The 13824-nt window shown below is 51.7% G+C and overlaps 1 protein-coding gene across 1 annotated transcript; it reads right to left on the bottom strand.

Moving 5' to 3' along the window:
- Nucleotides 1–1621: 1621 nt before the first annotated feature.
- Nucleotides 1622–3190, bottom strand: LOC108804862 (E3 ubiquitin/ISG15 ligase TRIM25-like). Its single transcript, XM_018576771.1, has 2 exons — nt 2293–3190; nt 1622–2079 (listed from the first exon to the last, which is right to left on the bottom strand). Exons 1-2 carry the CDS (start codon nt 3185–3187, stop codon nt 1622–1624), a joined length of 1353 nt encoding a protein of 450 aa, XP_018432273.1. The 5' UTR covers nt 3188–3190.
- Nucleotides 3191–13824: the final 10634 nt, after the last annotated feature.

The raw sequence follows: 13824 nt of genomic DNA, 5'->3' as shown, positions 1-13824 counted from the left end.
TCTTCCAGCAACTCGAAACTCATTCCAGCTCAAACAAGTACTGCTCATATGACATGCGTCCCCTCCCCCGTCCTAGAGGACTTTGACGTCCAACATGGCCGATATCTCATCACATTGTATACATTATAATAATGACACTCCATGTAAGCGATACAATGGGGCAATGATCCGTTCTTTATTACTGTGATACAATATATTATTGATAGATCCGAGTCCCGATACATTGTTACAGGGACACTTTATACGAGGGATACATTGTTACAGGGACACTTTATACGAGGGATACATTGTTACAGGGACACTTTATACGAGGGATACATTGTTACAGGGACACTTTATACGAGGGATACATTGTTACAGGGACACTTTATACGAGGGATACATTGTTACAGGGACACTTTATACGAGGGATACATTGTTACAGGGACACTTTATACGAGGGATACATTGTTACAGGGACACTTTATACGAGGGATACATTGTTACAGGGACACTTTATACGAGGGATACATTGTTACAGGGACACTTTATACGAGGGATACATTGTTACAGGGACACTTTATACGAGGGATACATTGTTACAGGGACACTTTATACGAGGGATACATTGTTACAGGGACACTTTATACGAGGGATACATTGTTACAGGGACACTTTATACGAGGGATACATTGTTACAGGGACACTTTATACGAGGGATACATTGTTACAGGGACACTTTATACGAGGGATACATTGTTACAGGGACACTTTATACGAGGGATACATTGTTACAGGGACACTTTATACGAGGGATACATTGTTACAGGGACACTTTATACGAGGGATACATTGTTACAGGGACACTTTATACGAGGGATACATTGTTACAGGGACACTTTATACGAGGGATACATTGTTACAGGGACACTTTATACGAGGGATACATTGTTACAGGGACACTTTATACGAGGGATACATTGTTACAGGGACACTTTATACGAGGGATACATTGTTACAGGGACACTTTATACGAGGGATACATTGTTACAGGGACACTTTATACGAGGGATACATTGTTACAGGGACACTTTATACGAGGGATACATTGTTACAGGGACACTTTATACGAGGGATACATATAACAGGGACACTTTATACTAAGGATACATTATAACAGGGACACAATATACGAGGGATACATTATAACAGGGACACTTTATACTAAGGATACATTATAACAGGGACACTTTATAGGAGGGATACAATAAAATCTTCCTCATTATGTCGGCCGCAGGTGGGCAGAGCTGAGAACTCTTGTTGGAGTCAATGAGAAACCTGCAAAGCCAGCGAGTGATTTTTCCTGGCAGGATCCACAGAAAACAGAATTACATATAATGATAATGGGCCTGCTGGGACACAAAGGCCAGAGCTGCTATACATTGCTATTCCTATTGGGCAGAGCTACGTGGATTGGTGGCCCCGGGGATGGGATGGTGATTAGCGATCAGGGAGCGAGGGGGAAAATATCAGAAAATATGTTTAATCATGACAATAATTTCCAGTGTTCCACCATTCAGAGTCCTCCAGAGACTGGTGACATCATAGGGTGGACCTATGGGCAGATTTCTCACGTCTTCCTTTAACATAAGGATATAGACGCATGCCATACACCTAGCACAGCGTAGAGGGGCTCAGTGAAGTCGGCGCTGAAGGTGTGGAGGTGTTCGATTGGGTCACACATATAGAAGGAGATCTGCCCGGCCTCATAATCCAGATACACCCGGACTCGTTCACAGGGCAGATGGTCATCGAGCTCAGTCTCATCACTGTCATGTATCACCATATAATTTTTACCCCTCCTGTCTAAACCCCAGGACACGTCATTACACCCAATCAAGGAATCATCCCCTTTCCTCTCCATACTGTCATAACACATCCCGATTCTCCAGTTATTGGATTTCCGGACATCTACTTCCCAGTAATGTCGCCCTGAGGAGAAACTCTGACTGCCCAAAACTTGATTATAATCCGTAAATATCTCATGAAAAAATTTGCGATCCTGGTCTGTACCTGACCTGGATGCAGTCCTCCTGTCATCTGAGATACATACATAATGATTAGCTGTGTCCACATCCAATGACATGTCCACAACTTTGTGTATATAGATCCCCCCGTTTACAGCTGTTATGATGTCAGCTAAACCTGTGCGGAATGTGTTTGGGATCCAAGACAAATCCATCTCCCCTCCATCATGGAGGATCTTATCATGTCTCTCTCTGTCCTTATCATATCCCTCCTCATACAAGTCGCCTTTGTCTGGTTCCTGTAGGGCAGTCAGTGGGTCCGTCATGTTGCACAGCTCCTCGATGTGACGGATCTTCATGGTCAGCTCGACCTTCTTTGTTTCCAACTGTTGGATCAGGTCATTGACAGGGTGTAAGAGTTGCTCTTCTTGCCTGGAGATCTCATTGAGGATTTTCTTCTCCAGGTCCTCCAGACGTCTTCTGAGATCTTTGAACAGGTCAATGACTCGCTCTGCTTCGCCGTTTGCTTTTCCTTGTACTTCTCCTCGGCGTTCCTGCAGACTCCGGACTCTTCTTTCTGTCTCCTCCTTTTTAACAATCAGTTTCTGCAGATTATTTGCCAGTTTCATCTTCTTCTTTGTGAAGGCCTCTTGCAGTTTGTCCACCTGATGTCCCCGATGTTCTATAGATAAACTGCAGGACACGCAGATGCAGGCGGCGTCCTCGGTGCAGTAATACTCCAGGACCTTCTTATGGATGGAACATTTCCTGTCCTCCAGAGAAGTGGTGGGGTCCGATAAGACGTGTTCTGGTGACTTGCTGTGGACTTTCAGGTGGTTGTCACACAGAAAAGCTTCACACATCAGACAGGATTTCACAGCCGGGACAGAGGCGTGGATGCAGTAAGTACAGGAGATCCCGCTCTCCTTCTGCTCCGGGTGGGAAGAACGGAAACTCTCCACTATGTTCCGCAGTGTTATGTTCCTGGACAGTGCAGGCCGCTCCTGGAACTCTTCTCTGCACTGAGGACAGAAATAAACTCCAGATTCCTCCTGTGTATCCAGCACACGACCGATACAATCCCGGCAGAAGTTGTGTCCACATTTCAGCATCACAGGAGCCGTATAAATGTTCAGACAGATGGAACAGTCCAGCTCAGCTCTCAGATCAGCAGACGCCATCGCTGACAGCAGAAGAGGGAAGTGAAAGTTTCTGACACTCATTAACCAGTGTGACCAGTTCTGTACATTCCTACACAGAGGAGGGACCAGTGATGTCATAAAGGAAATTCGAGACACAAAGACAGATAAAACAGAGCTGAAAAAGCCAACCATGTGACCCAAGAAACACACGAAATAATGTAAACCCAGGGCTGGTTCTCCTTACCCCAAGTATAATGTATTGATTGTACAGTACAGGACACAGGCAGATTCAGAGACGTCTGGGCAATATGCAGGTATCATCAGGTGATTGGAGACTGGCCAGAGCTGTGAGGACCCTCATATAACCCCAAAACCTGGCATGACATCACTTTTCTGCTCATTGATGAGGTGAGCAAGTGTCTAGCCTTTGACCCACCTGAACTGGGTGCTTGAAGGTCACCGATTTGGCTTCCCTTAAGAAAGAGAAGCCCACTAATGTCAGGAAACCAGGGGTACTGCTCCTCAGCAGGCTCGCCAGTTCGGCTACAGGGCACGGGACTCACCTCCTCCTGGTAGGACACCGGGCGCATGGATTGTCGGTTCACATGCGCAGAGTGCCCGATGCATGCGCGGTACACAAGCCGCACGCGCCTGCGCGGGGGCACCAGCGTAGTGCGCCTGCGACACTTAGCACTTTCAGGTGCTAGTCAGGCTGGGGGAGGTCCCCAGCACTCACCACTTGCCCCATCAGTCCTGCGATTGGCTCCTGACTGAGGATGCTTCCTGGTTGCCTCAGCAGCCAGGGGGTGGTCCTGGGCTTTCCCTGTGTATATAAAGCTGGTCAGAGCATTGACTCATTGCTGAGTTATTCTACCTCATGGTGATCACCCAGCCCCCGTGTGTGAATCTGTTTCCTGAGACTTGCCTGACCCCCGTTTTGCCGACCATTTCACCTGTCCTCTCACTCTTGAACCTCGCTGCCTGCCCCGACCCGGACCTGGACTCGATTTCTCTTTTTGGATATTCCTCTGTTACTTCGATCTCAGACCCTGTTACCGTCCCTGCCAAAGGGTTCCACCTACAGCCAAGCCATACATCCCAAAAACTAAGACCTTCTTGACACGCTACCTGGTAGAGGAGGTGCTCTATGCAGGTTGGCAGCATCCCGAAAAAGTATTCGCTCTCCAAAACAATTTGCACAGCAGTACTGCTTTCAGCAATCAATCCTCAGAAAGTGGTGAAGGTGGATGTGGGCATGTGTTGCCTTAACAAGTCCCTAACCATACTGGTGGAGGATGTCCCGGGTATTATAGATTAGGTAAATAAGGATTGGTCAAGGCTTTCTTTGCACTAATTGGGCCTTCCCTACAGCTGACAGTGGCTTCTATGGAGGCATGTCAGGCCCTGGCGATCTGGACTAAACACATGGCTCCTGATCCTAGTTCTATCAGCGCATGATCTGTGGTCCTAAGCGGATCAGAACTTCTACCAATGGCTCTGTGTTACTGGATGGCTTAGCAGATTCTTGACCGCCATGCACATTCCAGGAGTGGACAATTGGCAGGTGGACTTTCTTAGTGGGCAGCCTGCAGGGAATGGTCTCCACACCGAAAGTGTTTTGGGGGATTTGCTGTTGTTGGGGGACTCCAGATGGGGATCTCCCAGCATCCAGATTCAACAACAAACTGTTCACGTTTGTATCCTTGTTCAGGGATCGGTGAACTTTCACAATGGATGCTCTGGTGACTACGTGGGATAGGTTTCCTTCCTTCCTTGTCTTCTTTGCAGGATCGAGGTATAGGGCATCCCATGTATCATCAGGGCTCCCAACTAGCTCAGAAGAATGTGGTATGTGGACGTCCTTCAGATGCTGGCACATTCCCTGCCGCCACTTCCAGAACCGTCCCAGATCTTCCATGTCGAGGTCTGTTATTCCATCCCGCTTTCCGGTCTTAGGCTTTGACCGCTTTGCTGATGAAGTCCAGATCCTGAAGTACGGAGGTCTGTCAGATTCCTGTTACTCCTACACTATTGCCGGCCAGGAAGTCCACCACTCGCAAGGTGCACCATCGTACCTGGAGGGCTTACTTTGCCTTGTGCAGAAATTTCATTTCGGTAATACTGCAACAGATTCTGGCCTTACCCTAACCAGGGTTGGATCAGCGCATGGCCCCTGAGTACTCTCCAGAGACAAATAATGTACTTGGCCATCCTTTTCCAGCAGCCATTGGCCTCTCATGCCTTGAAAAGGGCCATTAAACAGGGTGGTCGCTGATGTGGCTCCTCCTAGATGCCCTCTGGTGAGTAGTGACACAAAGGGATCTCAATCTGGTACTTCACCTCTCCAGTGACCTCCGTTTGAACCTATCAGAGATATCTCTCCAACAGATCTTACATCCAAGGTAAGTTTTCCTCGTTGCTGTCCTCACCGCTGGGAGAGTCCCCGAGCTGACAACACTATCATGCAAAGGACTCTTCCTTGTTCTTTATAAGGATAACATTGTTCTCAGGTCTACCAATCTCTTTTTGCCTAAGATGGTGTCCTTGTCTACTCTTAATCAGGACATCGCCCTTCCCTCTTACTGTCCTGCTCTAAGACATCCTAGGAAGATTTCTCTTCACTGCCTGGATGTGGTTGGGGCCTTCCAAGTTATTCTCTGGACTACGGCTTTATTCAGACAATACGACTGCTTTTGTCTCCTTCCTGGAGGACCTCACATGGGGCTCCCTGCGTCTCATTCCATCGTTTCTTGGTGACTTTGGCAGGTCATTGTGCGTTCCTGTTCTGCTAGAGGCCAAGCCGATTCCTGGGGAGGAACATTCTACCACGGCTGTCAGTGCCTCTTGGGCTTTTCAGCATCCAGCATCTGCTCCGTGGATTTGTAAGGCCACCACCTGGTCTTCTGTGCACACGCTCCCTACGTTCTATCGGGTGGAGGTTCTCTGCAGCTGTGGGGTGCTTCAGGCTGCGGTCTGAGTTGGTTTTCCTCCTTATAATCTATTTTGTGGGCCTATTGATGGTTGTTTTCTGTGTTGGCCACCCCTCATTGGTGCATTGGTTTTGGATGTCCCAGTCGGCTCTGAATTGTCCTGCACTCTACAATCAAGAGTAGAATTTCCTACTTACCAGTAGAATCTGTTTACAATACAGGACACAGCAACCCCCCCCCCACCCCCATCCCTCTATGTTCCCTATCACATGCTAAAAAACGGAGCATTTCCTGGAGGGGGAGGGGTCATATGAGGGTCCACATTGCTCTGGCCAGTGTCCAATCACCTGATGATACCACCATATTACCCAGTTGTCTCTGAATTGCCTGTGTCCTGTACTGGATTCCAAGAGACTAACTTTACTGGTTACTCAAAAATCCAATGTTTTGCCTTAACCCTTCAAGTTAGATTGATCCTGCCAGAGGTTCTACAAGTCCCCATGAGGACATTCCTGACCCGTCACCATATACAGCAACAGTATCATTTCCCAGAAAAACTTCAACTTTTATCATTAGAAAGCCATCAGTGACTTTACCCAGGTCAAGATGATGTCATCAGTCTGCTGCAGGCAGGAGGAAGCATTTCCTCAGTCTCCCCTCCCCCCGTCCAGAAATTGTAATGTATTGCAAGTCACAAGGTGAGAGGCTGCAGCATCTCCATAACTCCCTCCTCGTCTCCATAACTCCCTCCTCATCTTCATAACCCCCTCCATATCTTCATAACCCCCTCCTCGTCTCCATAACCCCCTCCTCATCTTCATAACCCTCTCGTCGTCTCCATAACACCCTCCTCACCTCCATAACCACCTCCTCATCTCCATAACCTCCTCCTCATCTCCATAACCCCCTCCTCACCTCCGTAACTCCATCCTCACCTCCATAACTCCCTCCTCATCTTCATAACCCCCTCCTCGTCTCCATAACCCCCTCCTCATCTTCATAACCCCCTCCTCATCTCCATAACTCCCTCCTCATCTCCATAACTCCCTCCTCATCTCCATAACTCCCTCCTCATCTCCATAACTCCCTCCTCATCTCCATAACTCCCTCCTCATCTCCATAACTCCCTCCTCATCTCCATAACTCCCTCCTCATCTCCATAACTCCCTCCTCATCTCCATAACTCCCTCCTCATCTCCATAACTCCCTCCTCATCTCCATAACTCCCTCCTCATCTTCATAACCCCCTCCTCGTCTCCATAACCCCCTCCTCATCTTCATAACCCTCTCGTCGTCTCCATAACACCCTCCTCATCTTCATAACCCCGCCCTTGTCTCCATAACCCCCTCCTCATCTCCATAACTCCCTCCTCATCTCCATAACTCCCTCCTCATCTTCATAACCCCCTCCTCATCTCCATAACTCCCTCCTCATCTTCATAACTCCCTCCTCATCTCCATAACCCCCTCCTCACCTCCATAACCCCCTCCTCACCTCCGTAACTCCATCCTCACCTCCGTAACCCCTTCCTCATCTCCATAAGACCAGATTACCCCACATGTGATCACCTCCAGAAGACCAGATTACCCCACCAGTGATCACCTTCAGAACGCCAGAACGCGCCGCAGCTGCTGCGCACATAGCTGACAGAAGAGGCCAGCGTTCGCATAAGAGGCCGGCGCTCGCAGTGAAGGAGGAGGCGGGGCCCGCCTAAGAGCAACCCCGCCTCCTCTTACATAACTGGCCAGCGACCTAAGAGCAGTAGAGGGGTAACAGGCAGTAGAGGGGCAGCAGGGGTGTAGAATTCCTATCTCCCGATGCCGGGAACATGCAGTTCTTGGTGTCGGGCGGGTAGTTGTTTTCTACATTTAGCCCGGCTTTGGGCAAGCTGCCGCTTGTTTTGTAGAAGTAAGCCCGGCGATGTTGCCGAGATATCACTTGTATGCAGCCTGCAGGTCTGCCATTCTCCATTGGGGGGGGGCCTCAATGAGGAACCCGGCCTTGGGCAGCAGAGAGAGTACCTGGCTCTAGTACATATTAGTGAGGGAGGTGGAGGTGATCACTGGAGGGGTAATCTGGTCTTCTGGAGGTGATCACATGTGGGGTAATCTGGTCTTATGGAGATGAGGAAGGGTGTTCTGGAAATTATCACTGGTGGGGTAATCTAGTCTTCTGGAGGTGATCACTGGAGGGGTAATCTGGTCTTCTGGAGGTGATCACTGGAGGGGTAATCTGGTCTTCTGGAGGTGATTACTGGAGGGGTAATCTGGTGTTCTGGAGGTGATCACTGGAGGGGTAATCTGGTCTTCTGGAGGTGATTACTGGAGGGGTAATCTGGTGTTTTGGGGGTGATCACATGTGGGGTAATCTGGTGTTTTGGGGGGTGATCACATGTGGGGTAATCTGGTCTTCTGGCGGTGATCACATGTGGGGTAATCTGGTGTTCTGGGGGTGATCACGTGTGGAGTAATCTGGTGTTCTGGAGGTGATATGTGGTAGGATATCTCATATTCTAGAGGTGGTATTTGATACAGTAGCTGATGTTCCAGAGTGGTGGTAATTATTGGGGGGACGTCTGTATGTCTTGAGGTGGTGATTGGTGGAGTATCTGGAGGTCTATAGGTGCCTATTGGTGAGTATTTGAAGTTCGTGATCCTTGGTGGAGAAGGTCTAGAGATGGTCACAGCTGAGACATGGGGGATTTGTGGGGATTTGAAGTTCTGGAGGTTTTGAGTGGTGCATTATCTAAAGTTGTAGAGGTGAGGCGATCAGTGGTGGATTATCGGTGGAAAATCTGGAGGTCTAGAGGTGATGATTGATGGAGTATCTGGAGGTCTAGAGGTGATGATTGATGGACTATCTGGAGGTCTAGAGGTGATGATTGATGGAGTATCTGGAGGTCTAGAGGTGATTGGTGGTGCAGTTTCTGGTATTCTGGGTATTCTAGAAGTGACCCCAGGAGGATTGTCTATCACTCCGGAGTCAGTTTTGGGGGTGGGGGTAATCTCAGGTGATTCTTTCGGAAGTTACTTCTAGAGATTGGGGCCTGTTCTTGTCTCCTAACCTCTGAATGTGGATTTCCCGCCATGTCAGGGTGTCCCGGCGCCGTGCGCTCCTCCGCCCACATCACTATATTTGCCGGCATGTTTCAGTTTATGGGCCACCTGGACGATCTTAAACAACTCCAAAAGTTGGTGGAGAATTTGAACCGCTCGTCCAACACGATGGACATTCATCTTTACTGCTCTGACCCGGAGAAGCTGAGCTCGTACATCCGCCAGACACAGGCACTGCTCTGACCCGGAGAAGCTGAGCTCGTACATCCGCCAGACACAGGCACTGCTCTGACCCGGAGAAGCTGAGCTCGTACATCCGCCAGACACAGGCACTGCTCTGACCCGGAGAAGCTGAGCTCGTACATCCGCCAGACACAGGCACTGCTCTGACCCGGAGAAGCTGAGCTCGTACATCCGCCAGACACAGGCACTGCTCTGACCCGGAGAAGCTGAGCTCGTACATCCGCCAGACACAGGCACTGCTCTGACCCGGAGAAGCTGAGCTCGTACATCCGCCAGACACAGGCACTGCTCTGACCCGGAGAAGCTGAGCTCGTACATCCGCCAGACACAGGCACTGCTCTGACCCGGAGAAGCTGAGCTCGTACATCCGCCAGACACAGGCACTGCTCTGACCCGGAGAAGCTGAGCTCGTACATCCGCCAGACACAGGCACTGCTCTGACCCGGAGAAGCTGAGCTCGTACATCCGCCAGACACAGGCACTGCTCTGACCCGGAGAAGCTGAGCTCGTACATCCGCCAGACACAGGCACTGCTCTGACCCGGAGAAGCTGAGCTCGTACATCCGCCAGACACAGGCACTGCTCTGACCCGGAGAAGCTGAGCTCGTACATCCGCCAGACACAGGCACTGCTCTGACCCGGAGAAGCTGAGCTCGTACATCCGCCAGACACAGGCACTGCTCTGACCCGGAGAAGCTGAGCTCGTACATCCGCCAGACACAGGCACTGCTCTGACCCGGAGAAGCTGAGCTCGTACATCCGCCAGACACAGGCACTGCTCTGACCCGGAGAAGCTGAGCTCGTACATCCGCCAGACACAGGCACTGCTCTGACCCGGAGAAGCTGAGCTCGTACATCCGCCAGACACAGGCACTGCTCTGACCCGGAGAAGCTGAGCTCGTACATCCGCCAGACACAGGCACTGCTCTGACCCGGAGAAGCTGAGCTCGTACATCCGCCAGACACAGGCACTGCTCTGACCCGGAGAAGCTGAGCTCGTACATCCGCCAGACACAGGCACTGCTCTGACCCGGAGAAGCTGAGCTCGTACATCCGCCAGACACAGGCACTGCTCTGACCCGGAGAAGCTGAGCTCGTACATCCGCCAGACACAGGCACTGCTCTGACCCGGAGAAGCTGAGCTCGTACATCCGCCAGACACAGGCACTGCTCTGACCCGGAGAAGCTGAGCTCGTACATCCGCCAGACACAGGCACTGCTCTGACCCGGAGAAGCTGAGCTCGTACATCCGCCAGACACAGGCACTGCTCTGACCCGGAGAAGCTGAGCTCGTACATCCGCCAGACACAGGCACAGCTCTGACCCGGAGAAGCTGAGCTCGTACATCCGCCAGACACAGGCACAGCTCTGACCCGGAGAAGCTGAGCTCGTACATCCGCCAGACACAGGCACAGCTCTGACCCGGAGAAGCTGAGCTCGTACATCCGCCAGACACAGGCACAGCTCTGACCCGGAGAAGCTGAGCTCGTACATCCGCCAGACACAGGCACAGCTCTGACCCGGAGAAGCTGAGCTCGTACATCCGCCAGACACAGGCACAGCTCTGACCCGGAGAAGCTGAGCTCGTACATCCGCCAGACACAGGCACAGCTCTGACCCGGAGAAGCTGAGCTCGTACATCCGCCAGACACAGGCACAGCTCTGACCCGGAGAAGCTGAGCTCGTACATCCGCCAGACACAGGCACAGCTCTGACCCGGAGAAGCTGAGCTCGTACATCCGCCAGACACAGGCACAGCTCTGACCCGGAGAAGCTGAGCTCGTACATCCGCCAGACACAGGCACAGCTCTGACCCGGAGAAGCTGAGCTCGTACATCCGCCAGACACAGGCACAGCTCTGACCCGGAGAAGCTGAGCTCGTACATCCGCCAGACACAGGCACAGCTCTGACCCGGAGAAGCTGAGCTCGTACATCCGCCAGACACAGGCACAGCTCTGACCCGGAGAAGCTGAGCTCGTACATCCGCCAGACACAGGCACAGCTCTGACCCGGAGAAGCTGAGCTCGTACATCCGCCAGACACAGGCACAGCTCTGACCCGGAGAAGCTGAGCTCGTACATCCGCCAGACACAGGCACAGCTCTGACCCGGAGAAGCTGAGCTCGTACATCCGCCAGACACAGGCACAGCTCTGACCCGGAGAAGCTGAGCTCGTACATCCGCCAGACACAGGCACAGCTCTGACCCGGAGAAGCTGAGCTCGTACATCCGCCAGACACAGGCACAGCTCTGACCCGGAGAAGCTGAGCTCGTACATCCGCCAGACACAGGCACAGCTCTGACCCGGAGAAGCTGAGCTCGTACATCCGCCAGACACAGGCACAGCTCTGACCCGGAGAAGCTGAGCTCGTACATCCGCCAGACACAGGCACAGCTCTGACCCGGAGAAGCTGAGCTCGTACATCCGCCAGACACAGGCACAGCTCTGACCCGGAGAAGCTGAGCTCGTACATCCGCCAGACACAGGCACAGCTCTGACCCGGAGAAGCTGAGCTCGTACATCCGCCAGAGACCCGGAGAAGGTGAGCTCGTACATCCGCCAGACACAGGCCCTTGGAGCCGCTCCATACTCTGTGACAGAGGACTACGTTATAACGTATATAAACTCCAAGACGTGGCAGCCGCCAACCACCGCCGAGCGCACGTCCCATATCCTCATCCTGCTCCAAGGCAACTACAATCCATACACATACATGTCCCCCAAACTCCATCAACTGAAGAGAGCCGGCACGGAGATCCTTACCATGGCGCATGAGACACTCAGACTCCATGATCTGGACGAAGTGGCTTCATACCCAGCGGAGCGCCACTCGTACAGCCGAACGAACTTCCAGAGCGCTGACAGTGCAGCCGATGTCCTCACAAGATCCGTGTGCCGGAGTATCGAGGCGACGGAACGCACAGCAAAGAAAGAGCATGAGTACTCCCATTCACCGTGTCCCCTTCTCCCCCCTGGCTCTATGCTGCCATCTCCACTCTTCCCCTCCTCCACCGTGTCCCCTTCTCCCCCTGGCTCTATGCTGCCATCTCCACTCTTCCCCTCCTCCACCGTGTCCCCTTCTCCCCCCTGGCTCTATGCTGCCATCTCCACTCTTCCCCTCCTCCACCGTGTCCCCTTCTCCCCCCTGGCTCTATGCTGCCATCTCCACTCTTCCCCTCCTCCACCGTGTCTTCTTCTCCCCCCTGGCTCTATGCTGCCATCTCCACTCTTCCACATTACCTGACCTCCATGGTGGCTCTTCAATGAGGAAAAACCGGAGATCCAACTCTGCACTCCGGGGGCCCAGTGTGTCATGTGACCGCAGAGTCTTTTATGGTGGGCTTCCTGATTGGACACATTGCTGAATACATACCGGGGAATGTTTTTTGGGGTGCACAAGCAGGGAAAATGGAGCATGACCTTTGCTGATTGGAGAGCTCTAGCTCAAACTTACATTAGCAGTTACAATGTCAGACGTCTTCAGAGAGACCGCTGCTTGCCCACAGAGAGCAAGGCTCTTCCTCTGCAGAGAGGCCGCTGCTTCCACACAGACAGCAATTATCCTTCTCTGCAGCATGCTTGCAGGGAGCAGGCTTCCCTACCCAGCCTGAGGCTTCTTTTTAGAGAGACCAAACCATGAAGGTTGATTCGGGTTATAAGAAGGAGGATCTGATTGGGAATAGAAGTCTGATGTGATTTCGTTATTTGGATTTATTGGTTATCTGATGAAAGGCGCCCCCGTTATGTATGGAATATCCTCCACCGAGATAGATGAAGTGTGGCCTCTGGAGGCTTCAGCAGAGCCCTCCACACCCCGGAGACAAGGGGGACCTTTCAGTGGTCGCCGGTGGTGAGGACTGCAAGAGACGATGGCAGCTGTAGGGTGGTACCACCGGGGTCACCTGACAAGGAGATGTCTTTATAACCGGTGGTATCCATGCTGAAGGTCTCATGTCATCATAGTGATCTTCACCCTCCTGGTGGAAAGACTCCTTCACAACCCCAGCTCATCTCTTCCAGTGGCACACAGAGGAGATTCTGGGTCTTCAACCTCAAGCCATCTACTGCCACATAAGCCGTGGGCCGCTTGTGAAGGTCCAGGACGTGATGGGTGGTTACGCTACAATTTGGAGTCATGACCATTGCCCGAGGACTGGATTCCCCATGACCATTGCCCGAGGACTGGATTCCCCATGACCATTGCCCGAGGACTGGATTCCCCATGACCATTGCCCGAGTGTCAGAACTATTGGGCAGAAAGGAATCCAATTCATAGTCCTAAACATGTTATTTTACAGATGTGTCTATGGGCATGCTGGTGGCCATTTTGTCTGCTCGCATAGGCTTACTTGAGTTCATTCTTCTTGAAGAGAGACTTTCACAGAGAAGAAGTTAGGAATGTTCGTATAAACATTCTTCAGATCATAAATGGTGGGGGTCTCAGA

The sequence above is a fragment of the Nanorana parkeri genome, unplaced genomic scaffold (assembly GCF_000935625.1).
Source record: "Nanorana parkeri isolate BGI_ZX_2015 unplaced genomic scaffold, ASM93562v1 scaffold77, whole genome shotgun sequence".
Lineage (NCBI taxonomy): Eukaryota > Metazoa > Chordata > Amphibia > Anura > Dicroglossidae > Nanorana > Nanorana parkeri.
This window is presented reverse-complemented; position numbering and strand designations above follow the sequence as displayed.